At 40.9% G+C, this 21,942-nt stretch overlaps 1 protein-coding gene across 3 annotated transcripts; it reads right to left on the reverse strand.

Annotated features, from left to right (window-relative positions):
- Positions 1-6,769: 6,769 nt before the first annotated feature.
- LOC138971174 (bromodomain-containing protein 7-like) lies at positions 6,770-21,340 on the reverse strand. Of its 3 annotated transcripts, none has more exons than XM_070343832.1 (15): positions 21,192-21,340; positions 19,330-19,541; positions 18,252-18,499; positions 17,414-17,558; positions 17,031-17,141; positions 15,397-15,557; positions 14,634-14,751; positions 14,178-14,250; positions 13,160-13,270; positions 12,225-12,360; positions 11,831-11,942; positions 11,138-11,218; positions 10,782-10,818; positions 10,147-10,302; positions 6,770-9,261 (listed from the first exon to the last, which is right to left on the reverse strand). In XM_070343832.1, exons 1-15 carry the CDS (start codon positions 21,247-21,249, stop codon positions 8,843-8,845), a joined length of 2,178 nt encoding a protein of 725 aa, XP_070199933.1. In that variant the 5' UTR covers positions 21,250-21,340; the 3' UTR covers positions 6,770-8,842. The 3 variants fall into 3 exon arrangements, with proteins under 3 accessions (XP_070199933.1, XP_070199923.1, XP_070199915.1); XM_070343822.1 differs by having other exon boundaries at positions 18,252-18,496; positions 19,330-19,544; XM_070343814.1 differs by having other exon boundaries at positions 19,330-19,544.
- Between the last annotated feature and the right edge of the window lie 602 nt (positions 21,341-21,942).

Genomic DNA, 21,942 nt, shown 5'->3' on the forward strand with positions numbered 1-21,942 from the left:
CTTAGCTAGATGGACTGCCACACTGATTAGGCATGCCTACAAGTGGTGGCAAGAAAAAGGGGGGGGGGGGGCAGTCAGTCCTCCCTCTTCAGGCAGCACGGACTCAAGAAGTCAGAGTGTGTGCCTCTTCTTTAGCTGTATTCAAGTCTGAAAGACTTGCAGAAGTTATGAATGCAGCTTATTGGACATCCAAGGACGTAGTCATGAGTTTCTATTTGCGGGATATTTCTAGTACCCGCTATTATAGTACACATGGTCTGCCAGCTGTAGTCGCTGCAGGACAAGTACTTACATTGACTGTGAATATTTTCCCACCACCTAAATTAGCAATCTGCTATCTATGTGAGTTGGTTAAGAATATGTAATTTAATATAAAGTTTCAAAAGTAAACTTTGATTTAATTAATATACTTACCAACTCACATACTTAATTCCCTCCCAGCAAATTTTATAAAGGGGTATATGTTTCAGGACGGAATGAGTGTCACCGGTATACATCCTGCGCATGCGCGGTACACCGGTAGGGGAGATAACCACCACGGACCGTGCCTTATATGGCATTTGGTTTTTGTTTTAGAGTTATCTCCCCATGTTACCATGTAAGAGTGCTTCAATGTCTTAGCAACTGAACGAGGTTATTGCTATCTATGTGAGTTGGTAAGTACATTAATTAAATCAAAGTTTACTTTTGAAACTTTATAATAGTACTATAGTGCAGTCAATGATGAAAAAAATCCTGCACTTTCAAATGCAAACAATACTTTACAGCAGGGACAGCCATGTTATGACAGTATGTCACACGCATTCCTTCTTTGCCACTACTAAAGCAAACGTGTGCAAGATTGTATGTTACACGCTTTGATGCCGAAATCAATTATTTTGATTATGCATTTATTTCTGAAAAATGTTACCTTCACATACATTCAGTCACTACCTTAAACACTTATGTTTTCAGTATTCATTTCAAGTGATCACGAACGTAGAAAAATGGGTATCAAAGTGTTGTTACATTTTGTTGTGCATTCTGAATAGTGTGCCAACAGGCCTTGGTCAGTCAACCACGTTTTATCTGTGTACTTCGGTCGTGTTTGACGGAAAAAGAATAACACCAACCCCGTTCTCCTGTATATAACTGAAAGCCACATTTTTTTCTTCATTCAATTTCTGTTTTCAAAAGCTTCGTCAACTTTCCACTTACACGACAAGCTCCCTTTACCAAGCTTCAATTAAGAACTCTGAATACGAAAGGTCAAAACAAAACAATAGGTACTACTTTCACTATCGTCGTCTGCAATGAAAATCAAAAATGGCGAAACGCTTTGCTACGTACACAGAGGACGAAATGTCAAAGAAAAGATCGAACCTTACACCTGTGACTAGGAAAAGTTGCATAGACAGTTCCGTGCGGATCTCACCACGTATTAACGTACATCCGATGCTCAGGACCTACAGATAGGTGACGCTTTGGCGATTGAGGCTTCGTCTTCAGCTCTAACACGGACGCAGACAGTCAGGCAGGTCTAATCTGCATCAGCGGTGTTGGAAGGTTTTGATTTAGAAACACTCGAATGTTACTTCGACGAGATAAACGAACCAAAAGTCAAAAGTGTGCCCCAAATTCGGAAAATATTCTTTCAAAACGGCATTGTAAAAACCATCAACATCACTGTGAGAAAGTAAACAATACAAACACAACCAGTTCCCCTGTGGAACATTTTGGGTGGACTTTCCCACGACCTGACCTACAAAAATCCTCCGTGTTCGTTCGCGCTTTGCATTCAATCTGTGTTAGTGCGCGTGTGTGTTTGTGTGTTTAGCTTTCGTTGGTATGTGCTGTTTGGTTCAAAATAAGTTTATCTTTTTTCATTGAAAGATTCAGAAACGTTGGTTGATACTTTGTTGAATGCTTTCAACCAGAAAAGACATGAAACACATTGAATCTATCTTCTGCGCGCATGCGTGTGTAGGGTATGTGTAAAAGGGCAATTGTGTTTTTCAGTCTTGTTTTGTGCCTGTTATTTCGTCCCCCAAAACTCATTTCTGTCTTTCTATGCCTATGCTGTGAGACATAATCGCTATTACGAGTTAATCGTGTGACAGAGAGTTTTCTTGCACACTCGACTGCTGCTGTCTCACTCCGGCTACGCCGTCGTGAGACATCTACAGTCTCGTGTGCAAGAAAACTCTCTGTCACACGACTAACTTGTAATAGCGGGTAATATATCAACTGATGCTTTGTCACATTTTTTCCAGTAATGGCTTGTATATATATATACGACTTGTGTCTGTCTGTGTGTGTGTGTGTGTGTGTCCGCGATGCACGGCCAAAGTTCTCGGTGGATCTTTTTCAAATTTGGAGACCGTATTCAGCTACACCCCGGACACAACCTCATCGATGAGATATTTCAACACGTGCTCTCAGCGCGCAGCGCTGAACCGATTTTGGTTTTTCTCTGGATCCATTCCCAGTAACTCTTCCTTATCTTCTCCAGTGTTTTCAGCCGCGTTTATCTCCCTTCCTCCGTGCGGTGCGCCGGCTTGTCCCCAGCGCAGCCGGGTATTCGGCTTGACTTCTTCCCGGCGCAGCCGTACCTGGCGAAGCGGGTATTCATCTAGTGTATATATATATACTTTAATTTTTAATCTGAAGTCCACGAAAAAGTCTTGTCATTGTTAATCGGTGCAATCCTCCCTGTGAGATTCTATGGCAAATCCTTTGCGTGTGAATACACTTATTTTCTTGTTGCATTTTGTTAATACACCCCCGAGTATGTTATTGTTTTCTCACTGCATTTTATGCTATATACCCCATGGTTGTGAAGATATTTTTGTCTTGCCTGTACAGAAAATACCCAGTGTTTGGACTGCCAGAGCGAATGCTCTTGGCTTGAATGGTTGTGATTTTTGTGCATGATATTGTATGTAATTTTTATACCGGGACGTTATTGATATAAAATAAATAACTGTAAATAGAGTTTAAAGAAGTATAAAGAAACAAAGCTCAGTGACTGTCACTATAGTTTTGTGTCTTGTTTAAACTTCACAGAAATATTTCTGACCAGAAAAAATTGGTGAATCCATTATCATTACTGTTATTATGAACATATCCTATAAAACAAATATTAAAATCCTCAAGTTCCGAGCCGTTCTCCCCATAAGGAAAAGACAGTAAGATGATCTCCAGAACTAGCCCAATGAAAATGATGCCATCTACTGTACTGAAATAAGAGTGAACATTCTGAGATTCATTCAGTGTCGCTAACTAGGGAGATTGCCTGACAGTAATGTCCTGTTTTTTGGGGGGTCCAAGAGGTCTTCGCGATATAGCCGAATTCGCGATTTAGTAGACCGCGATTTAGTGGAAGTCCCCTGTAACTGATTGCTGACAAAATGGAATTAGCATGGCCAGTGGTATATTCCCAGCAAACAAAGGCCACATGTAGTTTGCCCCCCATCTTGTAGGGGCAAAGAGCAACGAATGAAGCATTGATTATGCATGCTAAAATGTTTATGTATTTGCAACAAATTGCTTCCTGCATTTCTCTGCACTTAATGTTGGTCCATCGGAAGCATCAGTTCCACTTGTTAAATGCCATATACTCATCTTCTTATCAACTAGTCAGCCATCTTGGTGATAGGACATGTGTACATACTACCAGTGAATCATGCATACACACACAAACATGCATATACGTTCATGTACACACACACACACACACACACACACACACACACACGCATGTATGCACAGGTACACACACACACACACACACACACACACACACACACATATTTTAGTGCTTTTGTGAACAAGAAACAATTAACAAGTGGCTCTATCCCATCTCTCCCCCTTTCCCCGTCGCGATATAACCTTCGTGGTTGAAAACGCCGTTAAACACAAAATAAAGAAAGAAAGACACACATATTTCATCCAGTTTCAACTTGTGCAGTATAGTATATATCTAAGCTTCATGCAAAAAAAAGTATACATGTGTTCAAAAATATACGCTTTCTTTTCACTGTTTATGTTAGTAAACAAGTACACATGTAATGTATTTAAGCTTGTGTCCATTTTAATGTGAGTGTTGAGTCAAATGTAAAGTATGAATTCTGTAAAGGGAGACAAACAGAATTCTCTCCCTTCACCTTGCAGTAGGGTAATTTGTGTTGACGTAATATTGAAAACAATACAATTATTATTACAATTTGACGATTAAACATAGCCCAGACTGCCTCCATTATTTTCAACCTACAAAAATGACATAGATAGTTACAGACAGACACAGGTAATAGCTAAAGTTATACGCAAAGTCACTGCAGTATTCTTCCCACAAAAACCGGCATCATACCTTTGCCTTCCTTTGTCTTTTTTCTTTTACTTGCAACGTGTGCCATATACCCCCTCCCCCCCTCCACCCACATACCTTCCCCCTTCCTGTCTCTCCTCTTTCATTTGAATCCATCCACAGAGCTTTTTAAAGGCCACTAGAATATTTTCTTTACATTATTTCCTGGGATAAGTTGCTCTGTATTCAAGCATGCTTACAACAAAATGTTTGAAATGACTTTTATATTTGTCAGTTGTGACTTCTTTTTCAAGCTGAGTCTTGGATCATTACGAAAATTCATATTTATCACAGGTATGAGTATAGTTGTGGTGTGTCGTAAACTAGTCATTCAAACGTGACTACTCTGTCACTGGTACAAGTATGCAAAAATCTACACCCACTGCATTTGATCTGAGCATAGAACTTCAGGTTATGCTCCTTACTCTGATCACAATTGAAATGTTTCACTCATTAATCATGTTTTGGGGGATTCTTTTTTATTTGAACATTATTTTATGCAGTTCAGCGGCCCCATTTGTTTGGGAATTTTTGTGTAGAGTATATTTGTAAGCCACAAATATTATTTTCAAGATGTAAGATTGCTGTATATTTGTCAAGTTTTCTAAGTTTCCTTGGTCAGCTTTATTGGTATTAGTGTCCAGGACCAATGTGTATGATCGTTGCTCAGAAAAGGGCCATGCTCGCTCCGTTGGATTGTTGGCTTGCCGGGACCATGTTGTTTTGTATTTGAGCTAAAAGGCAAGCTTTATGGGACATTTGTGAAGTTTTTGCTTAGTAGAGGGCTGGGTTAGTTGTATTCTTAGAGGTACAGGTGTATCTTCCTCCACGTGTGGACCTTTTTGTAAATCATGACACAGTAAAAACTGCCCTGGCAACCACCTCTTGACAACAAACACCTGCCAAATATGACCGCCCCAAAGAAACCAAGATAAGGTTCATTCCTGTATAATTCATCGTTCCATAACAACACATGTCTATGGGGACAACTTAATTGGTCCCATGGGCTGTCGTTATAGACTGCAGATACACTCAGGCTTTAACGTTGTACAAGTGTGTCCTTCCAGTTTGACACGTCGTGGAAATCTTTAAAACTCCACACCTTGGCTGCTTTCCATGCAAAGTAGGAATTTCTGATGAATTTATTTCACAACCGATTTCTATGTAAATCTGCCAAATTGATTCTCACACTCTGCACAGAAAGCAGCCACACTGTTCATTTTTGGTATGTGTCCTTCTTCTTCTTCTTCTTCTTCTGCGTTCGTGGGCTGAAACTCCCATGTACACTCGTGGTTTTTTTTTGCAGGAGTGGAATTTTACGTGTATGACCGTTTTTTACCCCGCCATTTAGGCAGCCATACGCCGTTTTCAGAGGAAGCATGCTGGGTATTTTCGTGTTTCTATAACCCACCGAACTCTGACATGGATTACAGGATCTTTTTCGTGCGCACTTGGTCTTGTGCTTGCGTGTACACACGGTGGGTGTTCAGACACCAAGGGGAGTCTGCACACAAAGTTGACTCTGGGAAATAAATCTCTCGCCGAACGTGGGGACGAACTCACGCTGACAGCGGCCAACTGAATACTAATCCAGCGCGCTACCGACTGAGCTACATCCCCGCCCTGGTATGTGTCCAAGTTAAAGGATGCTCTTAATCAGCGTAAAAGCCTGGGCGAATCTGACATTGTCAAACAAGACAAATGTTCAACACTGGACAAGAGCTTTACAATAAAAAGTGATTAGTGTCTTTTTGACCTTGTCCAAACATGTTGAATTTAGTCTTGGATTGCACAGATTTTAATGTAGCATTGAAAATGTTTCAAGGGTTGGGGGGTGGGTCCTCTTTTTCTACTGAGAAGAGTCCCTCCCCTGTTGACAAGATGGGTGGTTAAAACAAGAAGGAAGGTATGTTGAATCTTAGAGGCTGGTGTTAGAAGCTCACCTTTGCTTTGGAAATAACTGTACTTGGGTTACACGATATTGTTTGAGTTTTCAAAGTTTGCGTAACTATGCACCTAGTACAATCATGAATCATTTTTGGATCCGAGGCTTTAAAATTGGCAGTTCAGTTTTGTTTTGAAGTGGATTTGTTTGTGTTTTGTTATGGGCTGCATCTTTTGCTTTGGGTAACCATGGTGACATTTACTGTTGCTTGCTTCAAACATATTAAACAGGGCAAAGAAATTGCTTGCTGGTTTTATTATGCAAGGTGATCACACTCTTTTAGTCAGTACTGCTGTTTTGTTTTGAGATGTTAAATCTACTTAGCAATAAATACACGAAGACAAGCTCTGTGTATGTTTGTGTGTGTTGGAAGTGTGTGTGAATGTGCATGTGTGTATATGTGTTGTGAATATTTGTGTGTGTGTGGTATATGTGATTCCTGTTTGTCTAGCACTTCTCAGTAAGATAACATACTGAAAAACATTTAAAAGTTTTATTCGTCCAACAGTTTATGATGTGATAATATTGATAAACAGAAAATGAAAATGTGTGAACTTCATACCTATACTAAAAGAATCATTGTTCATAATCATAGCGGAAGTTGTACATACCTCTTACTGGTTACATCAATGACACCACCTCCCCCCAACACAAACACACACGCAAGGGAACCCCTGTTTTGCACTTGGAGTATTCTCAAGCAAACTTGGTTATTTTCAGAAAAAATTATCATACTCCACACAGCATTTCAATATCCATGATTCAAACATGTTTCACACGCGTCCGTCGCACCGTTAATTAAGTTTACCAATGCGTTTAAAACAAATGCTTCTTTTAATGTTTACTGAGAAAAACTTTAATCATGTGTCAAAATACTCGATTGACTTCAGGATGAGCTTGTGAAGAAAAGTAGTCTAGGAATTTTTCTCGTCGTATTTTTCTCGAATCTCCACTGACCGTACTGATCGTACCATGCGTACAAAATACGGCGAAATCGTATAGGTTCCCAGGTCACACACACACACACACACACACACACACACACAAAGAGCAAACAGAAAAAAATGAAAACGTAAAAGCTGCCATGGAAAGCATCCACAATAGTCCCAAGTATCTAGATATCAACAGTGACCTTCATTACCAAAAACATTCTGACTATTTTCTCTTTCCTAAACTCTTGCACGTTTTCAACACTCAACTAAATCCAGCACTGTCCATCATTCCAAATCAGGCAGATGCACATAAACACACACACACACACACCACCTCTATCTCTCTCTCTCTCGCTGGTCTCTCTCTCTGTCTCTCTCTCTCACACACACAGACTTCAAACATCAAAATATTCCCAGTCCCACGTATTCAAATGAATTTTTGTTTGTTCGTTCATGAGGTGAAACTCCCACGGCTTTTACGTGTATGACCGTTTTTACCCCGCCATTTAGGCAGCCATACGCCACTTTCGGAGGAAGCATGCTGGGTATTTTCGTGTTTCTATAACCCACCGAACTCTGACATGGATTACAGGATCTTTTTCGTGCGCACTTGGTCTTGTGCTTGCGTGTACACACGGGGGTGTTCGGACACCGAGGAGAGTCTGCACACAAAGTTGACTCTGAGAAATAAATCTCTCGCCGAACGTGGGGACGAACTCACGCTGACAGCGGCCAACTGGATACAAATCCAGCGCGCTACCGACTGAGCTACATCCCCGCCCCATACAAATGAACTAAATCCTACAGCAAGTTAAAGAATACACTGTATTCAGCATAATTACATCAAACACAAAAGTTGCTGAAGTAATGGCTGGTAAGAAGTCCCATCTGAGTATGACAGTTTCTTACAGCATGATCTCACCATTATTGTTTTTACAGCCTCACCACACTACACTCATCATCCATCATTGCAATCAGATCAAGGAAATCATGAGAGTAACAGAAACATATACAGCTATAGCTTCGAGTTTCTCGTGGACATTCAATTAGTTGTAGCGAAGTCTGTGTGCAACAGCTAACACTGCACATTTCCAATCAGCACTTCAGGTACAGGGATTTTGAGTTAAAAAACCTGCATTCTTATACAGTCCAGTTAACGTGAATGATGCTGTTTATGTGATGCTTTCTGAGATTCTTGAAATCTGTATGAAAACCAGTTTTCCCTTGTAATTTTGCAGTGTTTCCCAATTATAACAGCGTAGCCTTCCGAAATGATTTTTCTCAAAATTGCTGCAGCTTTTGTGACCAATACTAAATAAATTCCCCTACAGCATATCATTCATGGAATAATCCTGTTCAGGGGTTTCAGCTACTCATGGACTACTCCTGGACCGCAAATGGTAATCAAAAATGCACAATACATGAGGTCAGTTAAACAGTAACATGCCTGGTTTTCTTTGACCTATATCCCATCTCCCAAATATATTTGATTTTTGTACGGGAGAAACAAAAGCAAGTAGACATCACCGATTATGACTCGAACAATTTTGCTGGTAATCTTTGATCTCACATTTTCATCAAAACCTGAAACCTGTACAGAACAAAACTAGGGGAAACAACTCAGCTGGCACCGTCCATGCTTGTCTCCTCCTGCATGGGGGAGCTGGAGAAAAACTCGCTGAGGTCGGCCGGGTCTTGTGACACCCCTTCCTCCACGATCCGCTCGTCTTCCGTTTCCACTTTATCCCCGACCCCTTCCATTGCGTCATCGTCATCCTCTTCATCGTCTTCATCTTCCGTTGCATGCGAGGCGGCCACGCTCTCTGATGCTGTGCCAGCAGAAGGGAGATTTTCTATAGGTTCTGGAGATTCGTCAGGAAGAGCATCGTCAGCACAGCTTTCAGGGTCTGTGGTGGACGGCTGGGACGCAGCAGCTTGCGACGAAATGCCCATGGCTTTACGTAGGCGGTTCACACTGACCAAGTCCCCCGGAGTGACCTCGCTGGTCAGATCAGCCAGGCCCTCTGTTACCTTGGACGCTGTTGAAAAAGAACGAAACAAATTTGTATCCACAAAGTGGCCATGGTTTCAGTTTGTCTGTCAGACAAGTAGCAACAGGGCAGAGAGGACTCTACTGCAAATCTTACATACTGAATATGACATGAAAGAACACAAGACAAGATCAGGATTTTTTCTGGACTATATCCTGAACCACAGTGGAGAAACAATGAGAAAAAGTGGACAGGGTTTTTTAATTTCACTTTCAATTCATATTTCAATAAGAATAAATCATATGTGACCCGTTCTCACAAAAGGGGGCCTAAGTCCGAATTTTGATATTTGAAGTTATGCATATCACTGGAAACTGCATTTAATAAGCTTTGATTTGATACCAAAAAGAATTTTGTGTGAAAAAAATTGCGGAAGTTAAGTAAGTTACAACCGGACCATGTTCAAGGACGCCATTTTGAGAAAATCGCGATTTTTTCCTTCCCTAATTATAGTGTTGTGAGCGAATTTGTGTCTTTGAAGACATAATTAACACATTTAAATAATAAAACTCAACAAAATATTTCGGAATATGAAAGATTAGGGTATAAAGAGGTCAGAAATGCAAAAAAATGAAAATCACCCAAGTAGGCCCTCACTGCCTTTCCCAGCCGATAGCTCGGAACGGCTCGCTGCGACTTAGGCCCCCGTTTGTGAGAACGGGTCACATATGTGCATGTTGTAACATCATAAAGTTCACTGAAGGTGAAATACTAAACAACACGTAACATTATTTGTCTTGAAAACAAGGCAATCAAAATGATCTGAAAAAAACCAATCCCATTCCCACTGACTAACAACACAGCTATAATATATCTCAAATAAAACTAGATCTACCAAAAAACGAAGTGTTCTAATCTCGTAAAAAAACTGACCCAGCTCCATCTCCTTGTCGGAGGGCCCGGCACAGTGAGCCAGGTGAGCGGGAGGAGCCTGACTCAGCCGAGCGTCCTGTGTGCGTTGCAAGTCTCCGATCATTTCCGCTGTGCTGTTCAGCCGTTTCTGTAAGGGGTCTGTTGTCTCTGTGGCCTCTGAAAGAAACAGAAATATCAGTGTGATTAAAATGAGACCTTTTATATAAAACTACTGCTCTACATCTTATGAGTACAGTTGACCTCCAAAAATCCACAAAAAAAAGTTGGGTCTTAAAAACGAGGGAGTCTTAAAATGGAGATAAATTTACCGAGGTTATGAACAGAAAGTCTGAGAAAACAGGGTCTTAAAAGGGAGGAAGTCTTAAATTAGGGGGTCTTAAAAGGGGGGGTTCCACTGTACCTCTTTCATCTTAGCAGCAAGTGTCATCATTTGATACCAGCAGGAACTCAGCCATATCAAAACCAATTTCAGAAGAAGCAGATTATTTCATTAGAAGCAGACTACAAGATTGGGTGAAGGTGGAAAAAGGTCCACATTTACCAAGGTCTTGTACCTAACTACAATTAACATCAGCCATCAGCTATCCTGGGTAAAGAATCACACATAACTGAATCAGAAGAACATGAATACATACCTGAACTCGCAGCGTCACCTTGGGGAGACATCAACTTCTGAAAGACAAAAACAGCACAGTATTTAAATAATTAGCTGTCCACATATGAGACAAAACTCTCCATTAGATTCACCAGAATTTTTCAAACCTATTCTGAAAAGTACCAGCAGATATCAATAAGGCACAGAGAGAAATGCAAGAGACAGAGAGAGAAAAAAAAGAGACAGAGAGAAAGAGAGTATTTGTTTCATTGTGGAAGAAGAAATACCTCAAAAAGAAACACTTCCTCCCTCCAACCACATGGAAAGACAAACCGCAAAGAAATCAAAAACAGCAGAGAAAAAATGTAAATACAGTCAAATAAAAAGCCGACACACCTCACTGGATGCTGGAGAAGTTTCAGCTTTGCTCTCCTCTTCCTCTGCAGCTGCTGCTCTCTCTCGTTCTTGCTTGCGTTGCTGTCAACACACAAACACTTGCTACTTAGTATCTCAACAACAAGTCAGCACACAGCACAGGCACAGATACATGCTGAGATACAGACACATACGACTTCATACACATGAGAATTAAAAACGTCAGGCTTTGCAGAATTTCCATCATACAATGGGAAAAAGTAAGTAAATATTTGATGTTTTTTCACTTGCTCTCCAAACAGCCTGTTATGGATCTTAAACACTACATACCATCACAATCATCATGATCATCCATATGACTGTAAGCATCTTGTCCGTCGTCGTTGCTTGTCGCCCGTCGCCGTCCATCATTATCATCATCATCGTCGTCGTCGTCGTCATCATCGCCACCATCATACTCGTCATCATCATCATCATCATCATACTCGTCATCATCATCATCATCATACTCATTATCATCATCATTATCATCATCATCATCATCATCATCATCATCATCATCATCATCATCATCATCATCATCATCATCATGTCAAGACAAGAGCATGCCATATCTCAGCCACTGATTCTGTAGCCAGAACACAGGGACACTTCTATCTGTTGAACACCATCCTTCAAAGGAAGAAAAGAAGAAAAGTCAAGGTGAGTGGTCACCTGTTCCAGAGCATGGTTGGTGCGAGTGTGTTGACCCTTGGTCAGCATGTCCAGCAGGTTGTTCACCATCTTCACCGCGTAGTCACCGGCACTGTCCACAAAACCCTGAACACTGAAACACAAACAAACAAGTATTATTCACCTTGAAAACTACCCAACCAGTTGACCCAGTAATGCATGGCCTATTGACATGGTGACAACCATGCCTATTGACTGACCAGACAAAAATGAATGAAATACGATGACATTTTGAGGATGAAAGTCGCTTGTTCATTTCAATGCTTGCTATTCTCTCAGGTGCCAGGAGAATGGTTCCGAAAATCTCTCACTTACACATGTTGCATGCATTTTAGAGCGCTTACTTCCCTTTGTTAATCAGATTTTTTTGACTGACCTTTTGGCGTACTGCACTCCTGTCTCGTCCCCATACGTGGCTAGCAGCAGGTCTGACTCATCTTTATTGACGCTGGCAAAGGACGAGTCGTACTGCGGGGCAAAACTGCTGAATGGACCGTAGTTTACGTACTGGACTGAAATCAAAGCAACGTTCATCTTTACTGGTATCATGGAAACCAATGGTAGCACTCAAGTCATTAACATGGAAAACAGTAGATGATGTTCGGAAATAACTCTGTCGGGTTTGTATAGGTTGTGAAAGAGTGAATACCCTTGCTGAGACAAGCTCTCTACATGCGCTTCCTTCCATGTGTTTCAGACACACACCCTTGCTAGTGACTGGCCTATAATGTCGTGTGTGAAAATTACATTGCACAACGGAAGCATGTGTAGATAGCTTGTCTTTGTAAAAGCAAGGGTATTCACTCTTTCACAACCCTTATAAACCTGAGTGAGTTATTTCCTGGGTTCCTCTATTCTGCTCCAGTCATAACTCTCACACTGTCAGTTTTTATCCATCAGCAAATTATCTGTTGTTCTGCTTTACCTTACATTTCTGACATTAATGTTCCAACCAAAACTTGTTCAAAGGGATATTTCTTATCACCACAAAAATCCATAGCTGCCTAGACGGTAGAACTGTTCCATTGCTGCATCTTCAAAACTGAACTGTTTTGTGGCAAAAATGTTATCTCTCAATATAATATACGCCCTGCAATGGAAGAAGGTAGCAAATCACAACCATTTCTTCCTGCTGATTATAATACTATTAGCACATAGACCAGTCAACAGACAGATCAAATGATTAACTAAACATGTGATGATAAGTATGTAGGTTAAAATCTATAGGTGGTCATTATATACAGGATCGACTGTACTAGGTAAAGCACAATCCAATTGTTAAGTTTACCAAGTGTATCTGTTTGCACTTACCGGGTGTGACTTTGTTCCGCTTATCTTCCTTGAAGCCCTGCAGAGCCCCGGTGCCAGCAGGAAGCTTTCCCACCAGGTCTCCCAGGTTCACCACTCTCTCTGTGTTGCTCACTGCACACACAATAACAATCATGACATTAAAGCTGAGGTCCATTACTATACGGGGACTGAGTAGTTAAGAATCATGTATCAAATTCTGCATCAAGCGTGCAGGCTGCCCCTAGTGTACAGAATACGGTACAGATTCTGTGCAGTGTTGGCGGTCCCCCTTTTTTGTATAAACATTTGCCCCTCGTATGATCAAAGATAGACTACGGCTTTAAACAGAAATCTATGCTGAGTTTCTAATATACTGATGACTAGATTCTAAAAAAGATCCCCAACATTCAAGGATGAATCCTTGCAAAGACAAACAATTGAGATTTCACCCCCTAATTACTTCAATTATATATAAAACTAGTTATGTTAAAGGCATATTAACTCGATGAATATACACGCTAATTGCTTTACCAACAGCTGGAGACATGCTAAATTAAGTTCCCTGCAAAATATTGTGGTCTAGGAGCCCTTAAATGTTGAGATATTTGAATTTTTATTTTGATCTAGATGGTCCTATTTATAGATTTGGCAACACATGTAACGTTGATGCAAGGGAGCTAACACCGCGGCTTTGTTGACATCCTCACTTTTTCAGAGGCTAGAACAAGCTGTAATGCATGTATTATGGTCCGCGCATGGTGACATATCGTCATTATATGGTCTTATGGTGCGTTTGACATCGATTGTGGGCAAACTACACTTTGTAAACACGGGAGCGCGTACATATGCCTTTAACATAAAGGAAAAATAACTTCCATGCCTAATTTGTAATTCTGACCCCCATACCTGCATATCAAAAACATTGAAAATGTGCTTTGCAGTCACTGTATTCTACCACTACACCAGCAAATCAAGTGAAACTAAAACTGAACACATAACAAATTTGCTTCGCAGTCAAATAAATCTATCAGTTACTTACCAATTCCGTCGTCTTCAGGGTTGAGGATGTTCAGAGTGGTTATGCCTTTCTTGTTGCGCCTCAGGAACACCAGCTGTAACAAAGTTTGAAAATAACATTACCCAAACACAAATCATGCAACCAAGCATGAAGCAAACATTGTGATATGCTTATTGTAACATTTTTAGGAATTGGTAAGAAAGGTCTGATTTGTTGTTGTTGATGTTATATTAGCAGTTGATGTTGCTGCTATTGCAAAAACTTGTTTCTGTCTTTACCATGAATAACTTTTAAATAACTTCTAAATTGAACCCGCTGACATGTGTGTGTTTGTGCGTGTGTGTTGACACGGAACTTGCTCAGTAAACCTCAAATTGCACAGTACGTGTAAGAACTGCATAACTAAAAAATAAAATGTTCAACTGCAGGGTTAGCTACAGAAGTTAGACGAGAACAACAGTTTGCAGGACAACTCACATCAGTTTTGGGTTCCCTGACAGTCAGTTCCTGCCTGGCTTTCTTGGCAGCGGTCTGTGCCTGGGCCAGGATCTCTTCCGGTGACAGGTTGTCTGGGAACGGCTCAAAGGGCGTCCCTCTGTCGGCATAATATGACCCAGCATAAATACATTTGATGGGAGTCTTTTCACAACAGGCACCCTTGTATAGATACACACAAGACGATTCTATTTGCACAACAGTAAGAACCAGCCAATGTCTCAAAACCATCACTTGTGTGTTTTCACAAAATTCTGAATACTTGCGCTTTCCTGGTCAATTTGATTCTCTATTACAGAATCATCTTTCAAAAGTGCTGTGAAACACAACTTACTTAGTTTTATCCCAGTGTACTGTTCTGTACTGCAGTCAAATCTGCCCTTGCAATCACCCCTCAATAACAACCACCTGCCCACAATAACAACCCCGAAGGATCCCCAACAAGTTCTTTTTGATATTATTCACCTTTCGACACCCTGTCTAAATCAACCACTTTTGGTCGGTCTCTTGGGTGATTATCATTGACAGGTTTGACTCTACAGTGGAACCCCCCTTTTAAGACCTCCAAAAATCAGAGAAAAGCAGGTCTTAAAAAGGAGGGAGTCTTAAAATGGAGGTAAATTTACAGACATTATGAGAAGAAAGTCTGAAAAAACAAGGTCTTAAAAGGGGGGAAGCCTTAAACTGGGGGGTCTTAAAAGAGAGTTCCACTGTACCATCACCGTAACTCATGAAGCAGACTTACACAGTCTTCGTCGACTTGCTCTTTGGTTTCTCCTTGTGTTTGATTTCCTCCGGTATGGGCGGCAGTTCCTCCAGCACTCTGCCGTTCTCGTCAATACCGATCTCTGCCAGCGTCAGGTTCGACAGCCAGCTCTGCGTCTTCTTCATCGTCAACAGCTTCTCCTGCACAGAAACAACTGACTTTATTATCAGAGGAAATAAAAAAGACGAAAGACGCTTGTTCATTTCCATGGAACGCTGAAGAAGAAGCTTGTTCATTTCATGGTTTGTTATTCTCTGAGGTGCCAGGAGATTGGTTGCACATAACTCTCTGTTACTCTGTTGCACATGTTGTATGCATTTAGAGCGCTTACTTCCCTTTGTTTATGACATCATTATCAGAGGGCTGGTCGCCAATACTGCATTGCTCTGAATTGCTTGATAAAGCCGCCATTAAAAACATTTGATCTTCTTCTTCTTCTTCTGCGTTCGTGGGCTGAAACTCCCATGTACACTCGTGTTTTTTGCACGAGTGGAATTTTACGTGTATGACCGTTTTTTACCCCGCCATTTAGGCAGCCATACGCCGTTTTCGGAGGAAGCATGCTGGGTATTTTCGTGTTTCTATAACCCACCGAACTCTGACATGGATTACAGGATCTTTTTCGTGCGCACTTGGTCTTGTGCTTGCGTGTACACACGGGGGTGTTCGGACACCGAGGAGAGTCTGCACACAAAGTTGACTCTGAGAAATAAATCTCTCGCCGAACGTGGGGACGAACTCACGCTGACAGCGGCCAACTGGATACAAATCTAGCGCGCTAGCGACTGAGCTACATCCCCGCCAAATGTGATCTGATATCACACTCCCTTCATCACGCTTTAGTACAGATCAACACACTTTGAAACCTGCATCACACATTCCATTTCCAAAGCTGGTGCAGATGTACTGGCAGCTTAATAAGTAAACAAATAAGATGCTGAAAATGCCAGCAAAACTATCGCCATGGAAGAATGTAGTTTATTATCGCCAGCAATGCCTAGTTGTTTTTAAAAATGTCACATACAAGAATCCAGTTCACCTGTGTGCTTTAAATGTAAATGGAGTTTCTTTTTAGGTAGGCTCACACCTTTTAGTATAAAAATTCCTCCAATAGACGAACTCTGGATATAACTCTGTCAGGTTTGTATGGGTTTTGAAAGAGTGAATACTCTCGCTTTTATTGAGGCAAACTTTCCACACATACTCCTTGTCCACATGTTTTTGACACACCCATCGCTAGTGAATGGCCTATAATATTAGGCACACACAAAAATAGTCTGTTTACGGTATCCCGGCCGACCCTATTTTTTTGCACGACCCTAGACTTTTTTTGGCATTTGGGAAAGAAAAAAAAAGTCTTTGTTTTTTGGCAAAATAACTTAAAAATATGGTTTTTGGGAGAAAAAAACAACAAAATAAACCCGACCTACCGACCCTATTTTTTGTGTGCCTATGTTACCGTAAACAGACTATTTTTTGTTGTTGTGCCTTACAAAAAGTTTGCCTCAATAAAAGCAAGAGTATCCACTCTTTTAGTTTCACAACCCATACAAACCGGACAGAGTTATTTCCAAACATCATCTATTGAATCTATGAGCAGATAAAAGCCTGACCTTGCTGAGCTGTTTAACGCCAATATGTACGAGCCGTTTGGCTTCCTTGTAGTACACTGTCTCCGGCCGGTTGTACGTCATGGCATTGGTACACATCAACAGGAAATCTTTCTGCAAACAAAACATCATGTTACAGAAAAATATGGCAAAGAAAAAACTAAATTTAGTTGCAAATGCAGGTTTTTTTCCCAACAGGTCTTTTAGAGTAAAACAAACAGACTTTTGTCAGCACATTCACTATTTTTTCAAATATAAAATTAATTTTCTGAGTACCATACTAATAAACTTCAGTGTTATACTTGTCACATTCTGCAGACTCTCTGTGTTTGACAATTCTCTCTCACAGCGGCTCTTACTGAAAAGTCTTACTACAAAATCTTCACCTTGTACTCCATGACGCTGCGATAATCGTTTTTCTCGATCTTGGTTTCCATGGTGCTGAAGTCCATGGGGGTGTGGATGATGTTGGAGTAGCCGGGGGCGATGGAGTCTGTCACTGGGAAGGCGAAAAACCCGTTGACATCTTTGCTGAAAACAACATAAAAATCAAATTTAACACATGCAGTAGTACTTGAAATGCAAGGCCCCTCAAGAGAGGACACCTGCAAATGAGAAGAAAAACAGTGTTGTTGCCAACCCAAAGTTAAAAATAATACAGCCCCTGAATGTAGAGCCCCTCTCACGAAGGGCCACCTGAAAATACCAGACATCTTATTCTTATACTGTTTCTTGTTCTGTTCATTTATCTAGTGTCCCTCTCATGAAAGGCCATCTGAAAATACTCAACATCAATCGCTGTTTTGTGTTCTGTTCTGTTCATGAAGGGCCATCTGAAAATACTCGACATCATACGCTGTTTTGTGTTCTGTTCTGTTCATGAAGAGACAACTGCACAAACCAGACATCTTCTTATACACTCTTGTTGTGTTCATTTTACCAGTGTTCCTGTCGTGAAAGGACACCAGCAGTGAGAGGATGCTGCGTACTGTTCTCAGAGCTGGTCCTCTGATGACAAGTATCACAGTTTACTGAACATGGCGCTTTGTTTGCAGCTGCTATCCCACATTTTAAGAGTCTTCTTCCTCTTTGGCATTCATTGGTTACAGCTCCCACCCCTGTTTTGCTCAAATAGGTTTTGACTTGGACAGTATGGCCAGAGCCGAATTCACTTCCCTTAGAATATTCCAACTTCAAATTAGAAGGACAGGTGAACAAACTTACGATTGTAGCGCCTTCTGTAAATACTCCAAACACGTCCGCAAGATGGCGCCATCGTCTGCTTTAATGGCACAGGCCCTGGGGGAATGACGGACCCTGTCTTCGATAGTCTCCCCTTCTTCATTGCCATCAGCAGTGACACTGATGCTATCTGTTTCTGTGTTGGCTTTCTTCGGGGGCGGTTCCTCTGACGGTGGCTCTGTCTTCACTTCCTCTGGCACGCTGCGTTTCTGGCTGCTGCTGCTTCCCTGCTACAGGTGATCAACGTTATTAAATGTTCTTTTGAATCATACAGTGGAACATCCCTCTTTAGACCTAAAAAAAACCACATGTGAAGATTATTTCTGAAACAGGAAGGAGTCTTAAAATAGAGGTTGGGCCACACAAAAAAATAGGTGTGGTTAAGGTAACATAGCCAAAAAAAATAGGGTAGGAAGGTAGGCAATCACATTTTTTTTTTAAACTTTTTTTTCTAATGTATACAAATTAAACCTACTTGACAGGGAAATAAGTGTGCGACTATGGATATTCTTTTGAACAATTTTGAACTTACCTTTAAAAAAAAACACCTTAGAACTAGAAGATTAGAGGAATTCTTGTTTTCATTTTTTTTGTTTTTTGACAAATGTAATAAAAGGTTATAGGGTCGGCCCCTAAAAATAGGGTAGGTCGGGTTACTGTAACCACACCTATTTTTTTTAGGCCTTGTCAGTGAACAATAAAGCTGAGAATGTAAGGTCTTAATTGGCGAGGGAGGAGTAGGATTCCACTTTACTGATAGTGATAGTTGCATCATAATCATATGTAATTTAATTAACTATTCTTTTAACTTCAGTTGCCTATCAGTGACAAGTAAAACTCTGTGTGTGTATGTGCCTGGATGCTTTCATCCGGACACTTAGTTTTGGTTGTATTGGTTGAAAGGTATGAAAACAGACTGTTTGGGTTTCCCAAGCATATATATATGACTTGAATGGCATTAAACTGTGTAGCAAAAGACTAGTGAATACTGCTTTAAAGTTTAATCTTTTAAAATAGAACAGTTTTCTTCCATTAGCCATAGCAGCAAAAGTTAGCTTACCTCTTCCCTCTCCCTGTCCTTTCCCTCTTTCTTTTTCTTCTTCTTTTTGTGCTTGTGTTTGGGCCGTTCTTCTGTCTGTGGCGAATTGAATGATTCAGAGGTCTCCTGGGGTCCTAATTTGAAGACAAGTTTCAGTGGCTTCTCCCCCTTCTCTGATGTATCAGTTGTCTGCCCTTGCCCGCTGTGAGCTGCAGAACCATCCGTTCCTGTATCTGCTGAAAAGGTTACAGAGCAAAACTAGTTGAGATGTATTCAAAATATTCATATTATTCCACCAAACAGAACCTCACATAAAAGTAACTTAACAGCATAATTGAGTTCTTGTCAGCAATCTACAAGTAGTATAACATCAACAATCCAGAAGTGGTCATCAGGCCATGCAGCAACAGTTTTGTGCGTGTGTGTTTGTCCCAAATGTACTTTGATACTATGAATCGAAAGTTGTTTTAGGCGTTCCTTCGCAAAATGGCGTCGAATGACACTCCAAGTGTTGATGTGGTTGTCTGGTCTTTCATGTACACTTCGAAAATGAAATCTACATTACAGAAAAGGCCCTGGAGCGTAAGATTGTTTTTGTTTTTGCACAACTGCTCTGCGTTCCAACCGCAAAGTGGCTTTGGATTGCAAACTGATTCGCGTCGCGACCGGAAGTTACGCCGGAGTGTATACAGGGGCTGAATCGTGTATACACTTGGAGTGCGTATAGCCAGTGCGATATATATATATATATTTATCCCCGAGTACACTAGTACAAGGGTCCAGCAGACTTTAATTGTCTGTCTGTGTGTGTGTCTCGACTTAACAGCTTATTGCTGGGAAACTACTGGGCGCAGTTCGTTTAAAAGTTGATACACTAACTTGATAATAGGTCCGATTGATCGTATTAAAACTTCATAATGTTACCTGGGACCTAACTTGGCGGTGGGAGGAATTCGCGGTGCAACAGCCAGCCAGGCAGTCTGATAGAACGGTGCAAGGTCTCGGCAAACCAAGACTATGCCATACTCGTAGCAAAGCCGCCGAATGGTACCGTAAACCAAGAATAGTGACGTAAGAAAATAGAATGTCGTCTTTTGATTTGGAACGTGACGTGTTTTAGAATGGAGATGTGGTAGTGTGTGTGTGTGTGTGTGTGTGTGTGTGTGTGTGTGTGTGTTAGTGTGAGAGAGAGAGAGGGAGAGAGAGAAGGAGTGAGGGAGAGAGAGAGTGTGTGTGTGTGTGTGTGTGTGTGAATGTCTGAAGAGTACTCGGGTCCAGCGCGAGCGTTTTTTATATATAAAGTGGTGAAAGATATAGGCTAGATTTACACAATATATTTGGCCACCCCATCAAAAATGGCATCACATCCAATCCATACACAGACCAGAAGTAAAGTGTAAAAGTAAAAATCGTCTGCGCAAGTTGTCTTCAGAATAAAAATGTAATCACATACGGCGCAAGGAAGATCATACGAGGCATGTGAGAGCAATTTACACTGTCATTATACAATGAAAGATCAGGATCTTTCTTCTATTATAATTTTAGTTTACAGTACAAATGTGTCAAACCAGAGCTACTGCTAAAGAGTAAACTAAAGTATCTTGGTATTCTGGTTGGTGTTGTGTGGGTAAAATCTAAACTGCTACTTTCACGATAACTGCCCTTGTGTTATGTTAGATGTGGCTTGATGCGTACTGGGCCACGGTTCAGTACGGGAACCATTAGGTTTTACGCTGTACAAACTTATCTAGTCCCGAGTCATTTTAACTTCAAGAGAACGTCGAAAAGATTGCCAGATCATAGAAATGGTCTATGGCCAGATCCATCACAATGACGATTGGAAAGTGCATCGCAGTCAAGATCTAGGATGTATAATGCGTTACCATCAGGTGCGTCTGAAGACTTTTTCTCGCTCTTGTGCTTTTTGTGCTTTTTTCCCATTCTGGAAGATATTACACAGGTTCAACCACAGGCGGAGTGGTTCAACCCAGCCTCGCAGGCAAGTATCAGTATGGTTCAAGCGTCTTTTCCTTTGTTGATGTCGGCTATTAACTTCCGGTTCCTGTTTTCCTAAAATTAGTACATACGTCGGGTGGATCGTTAGGTGGACTTGAACTTGAATTGATTGTTTGAGTGAATGAGTGATTGAAATGACCGATTGATTGGCTCTCTGGATGGTTGGTCGGTTGATTTAACAGTTCATACATATTTACTCCATAGAAACTATTTTCCATTTTAGCTTCATCAATTCAAGGAATCTTCTTTTTAAAAATGTCTTCCTATCATCAACAAAATCAAAAATATGTTTAACATATTATCACAATGGTATGTCCGTTATTATAAACTCAGTTTAGTTTAAAACTGAGCTTTATCTATTTCATGCAGAAATATGTATGTCAATACACATCTATGATTTCATGTTGGACTGACTGTGACAAGATATGTCTGACATTTGTGGTCGGACTCGCGCACATTTGAGCCCATTAGTACTTGTGCTCTTGGGACCAAACCCGATACAACCCCGTGGATTAAAATCACCGAACTCTGTTGGCAATGTGCCAACGAAGAACAGGTGATGAAATCAGTCCCTGTTTTGCTCTAGTCCATGCCCTGAAGCCAATCCAACTTTCTTCA

This window comes from Littorina saxatilis, linkage group LG1 (genome assembly GCF_037325665.1).
Source record: "Littorina saxatilis isolate snail1 linkage group LG1, US_GU_Lsax_2.0, whole genome shotgun sequence".
NCBI classification, from domain to species: Eukaryota; Metazoa; Mollusca; class Gastropoda; order Littorinimorpha; family Littorinidae; genus Littorina; species Littorina saxatilis.

Bases quoted from the DNA above. Each gene is read 5' to 3' on its own strand.
- LOC138971174 (XM_070343814.1), bottom strand. From the start codon at position 21,249: ATGGGAAAAAAGCACAAAAAGCACAAGAGCGAGAAAAAGTCTTCAGAC. The intron at 11,943-12,224 runs GTCAGTCAAAAA...TTTGTGTTTCAG, and splicing joins GGAGTGCAGTACGCCAAAAG to TGTTCAGGGTTTTGTGGACA. The intron at 11,219-11,830 runs GTGACCACTCAC...GTGTGTTGACAG, and splicing joins CCAACCATGCTCTGGAACAG to CAACGCAAGCAAGAACGAGA.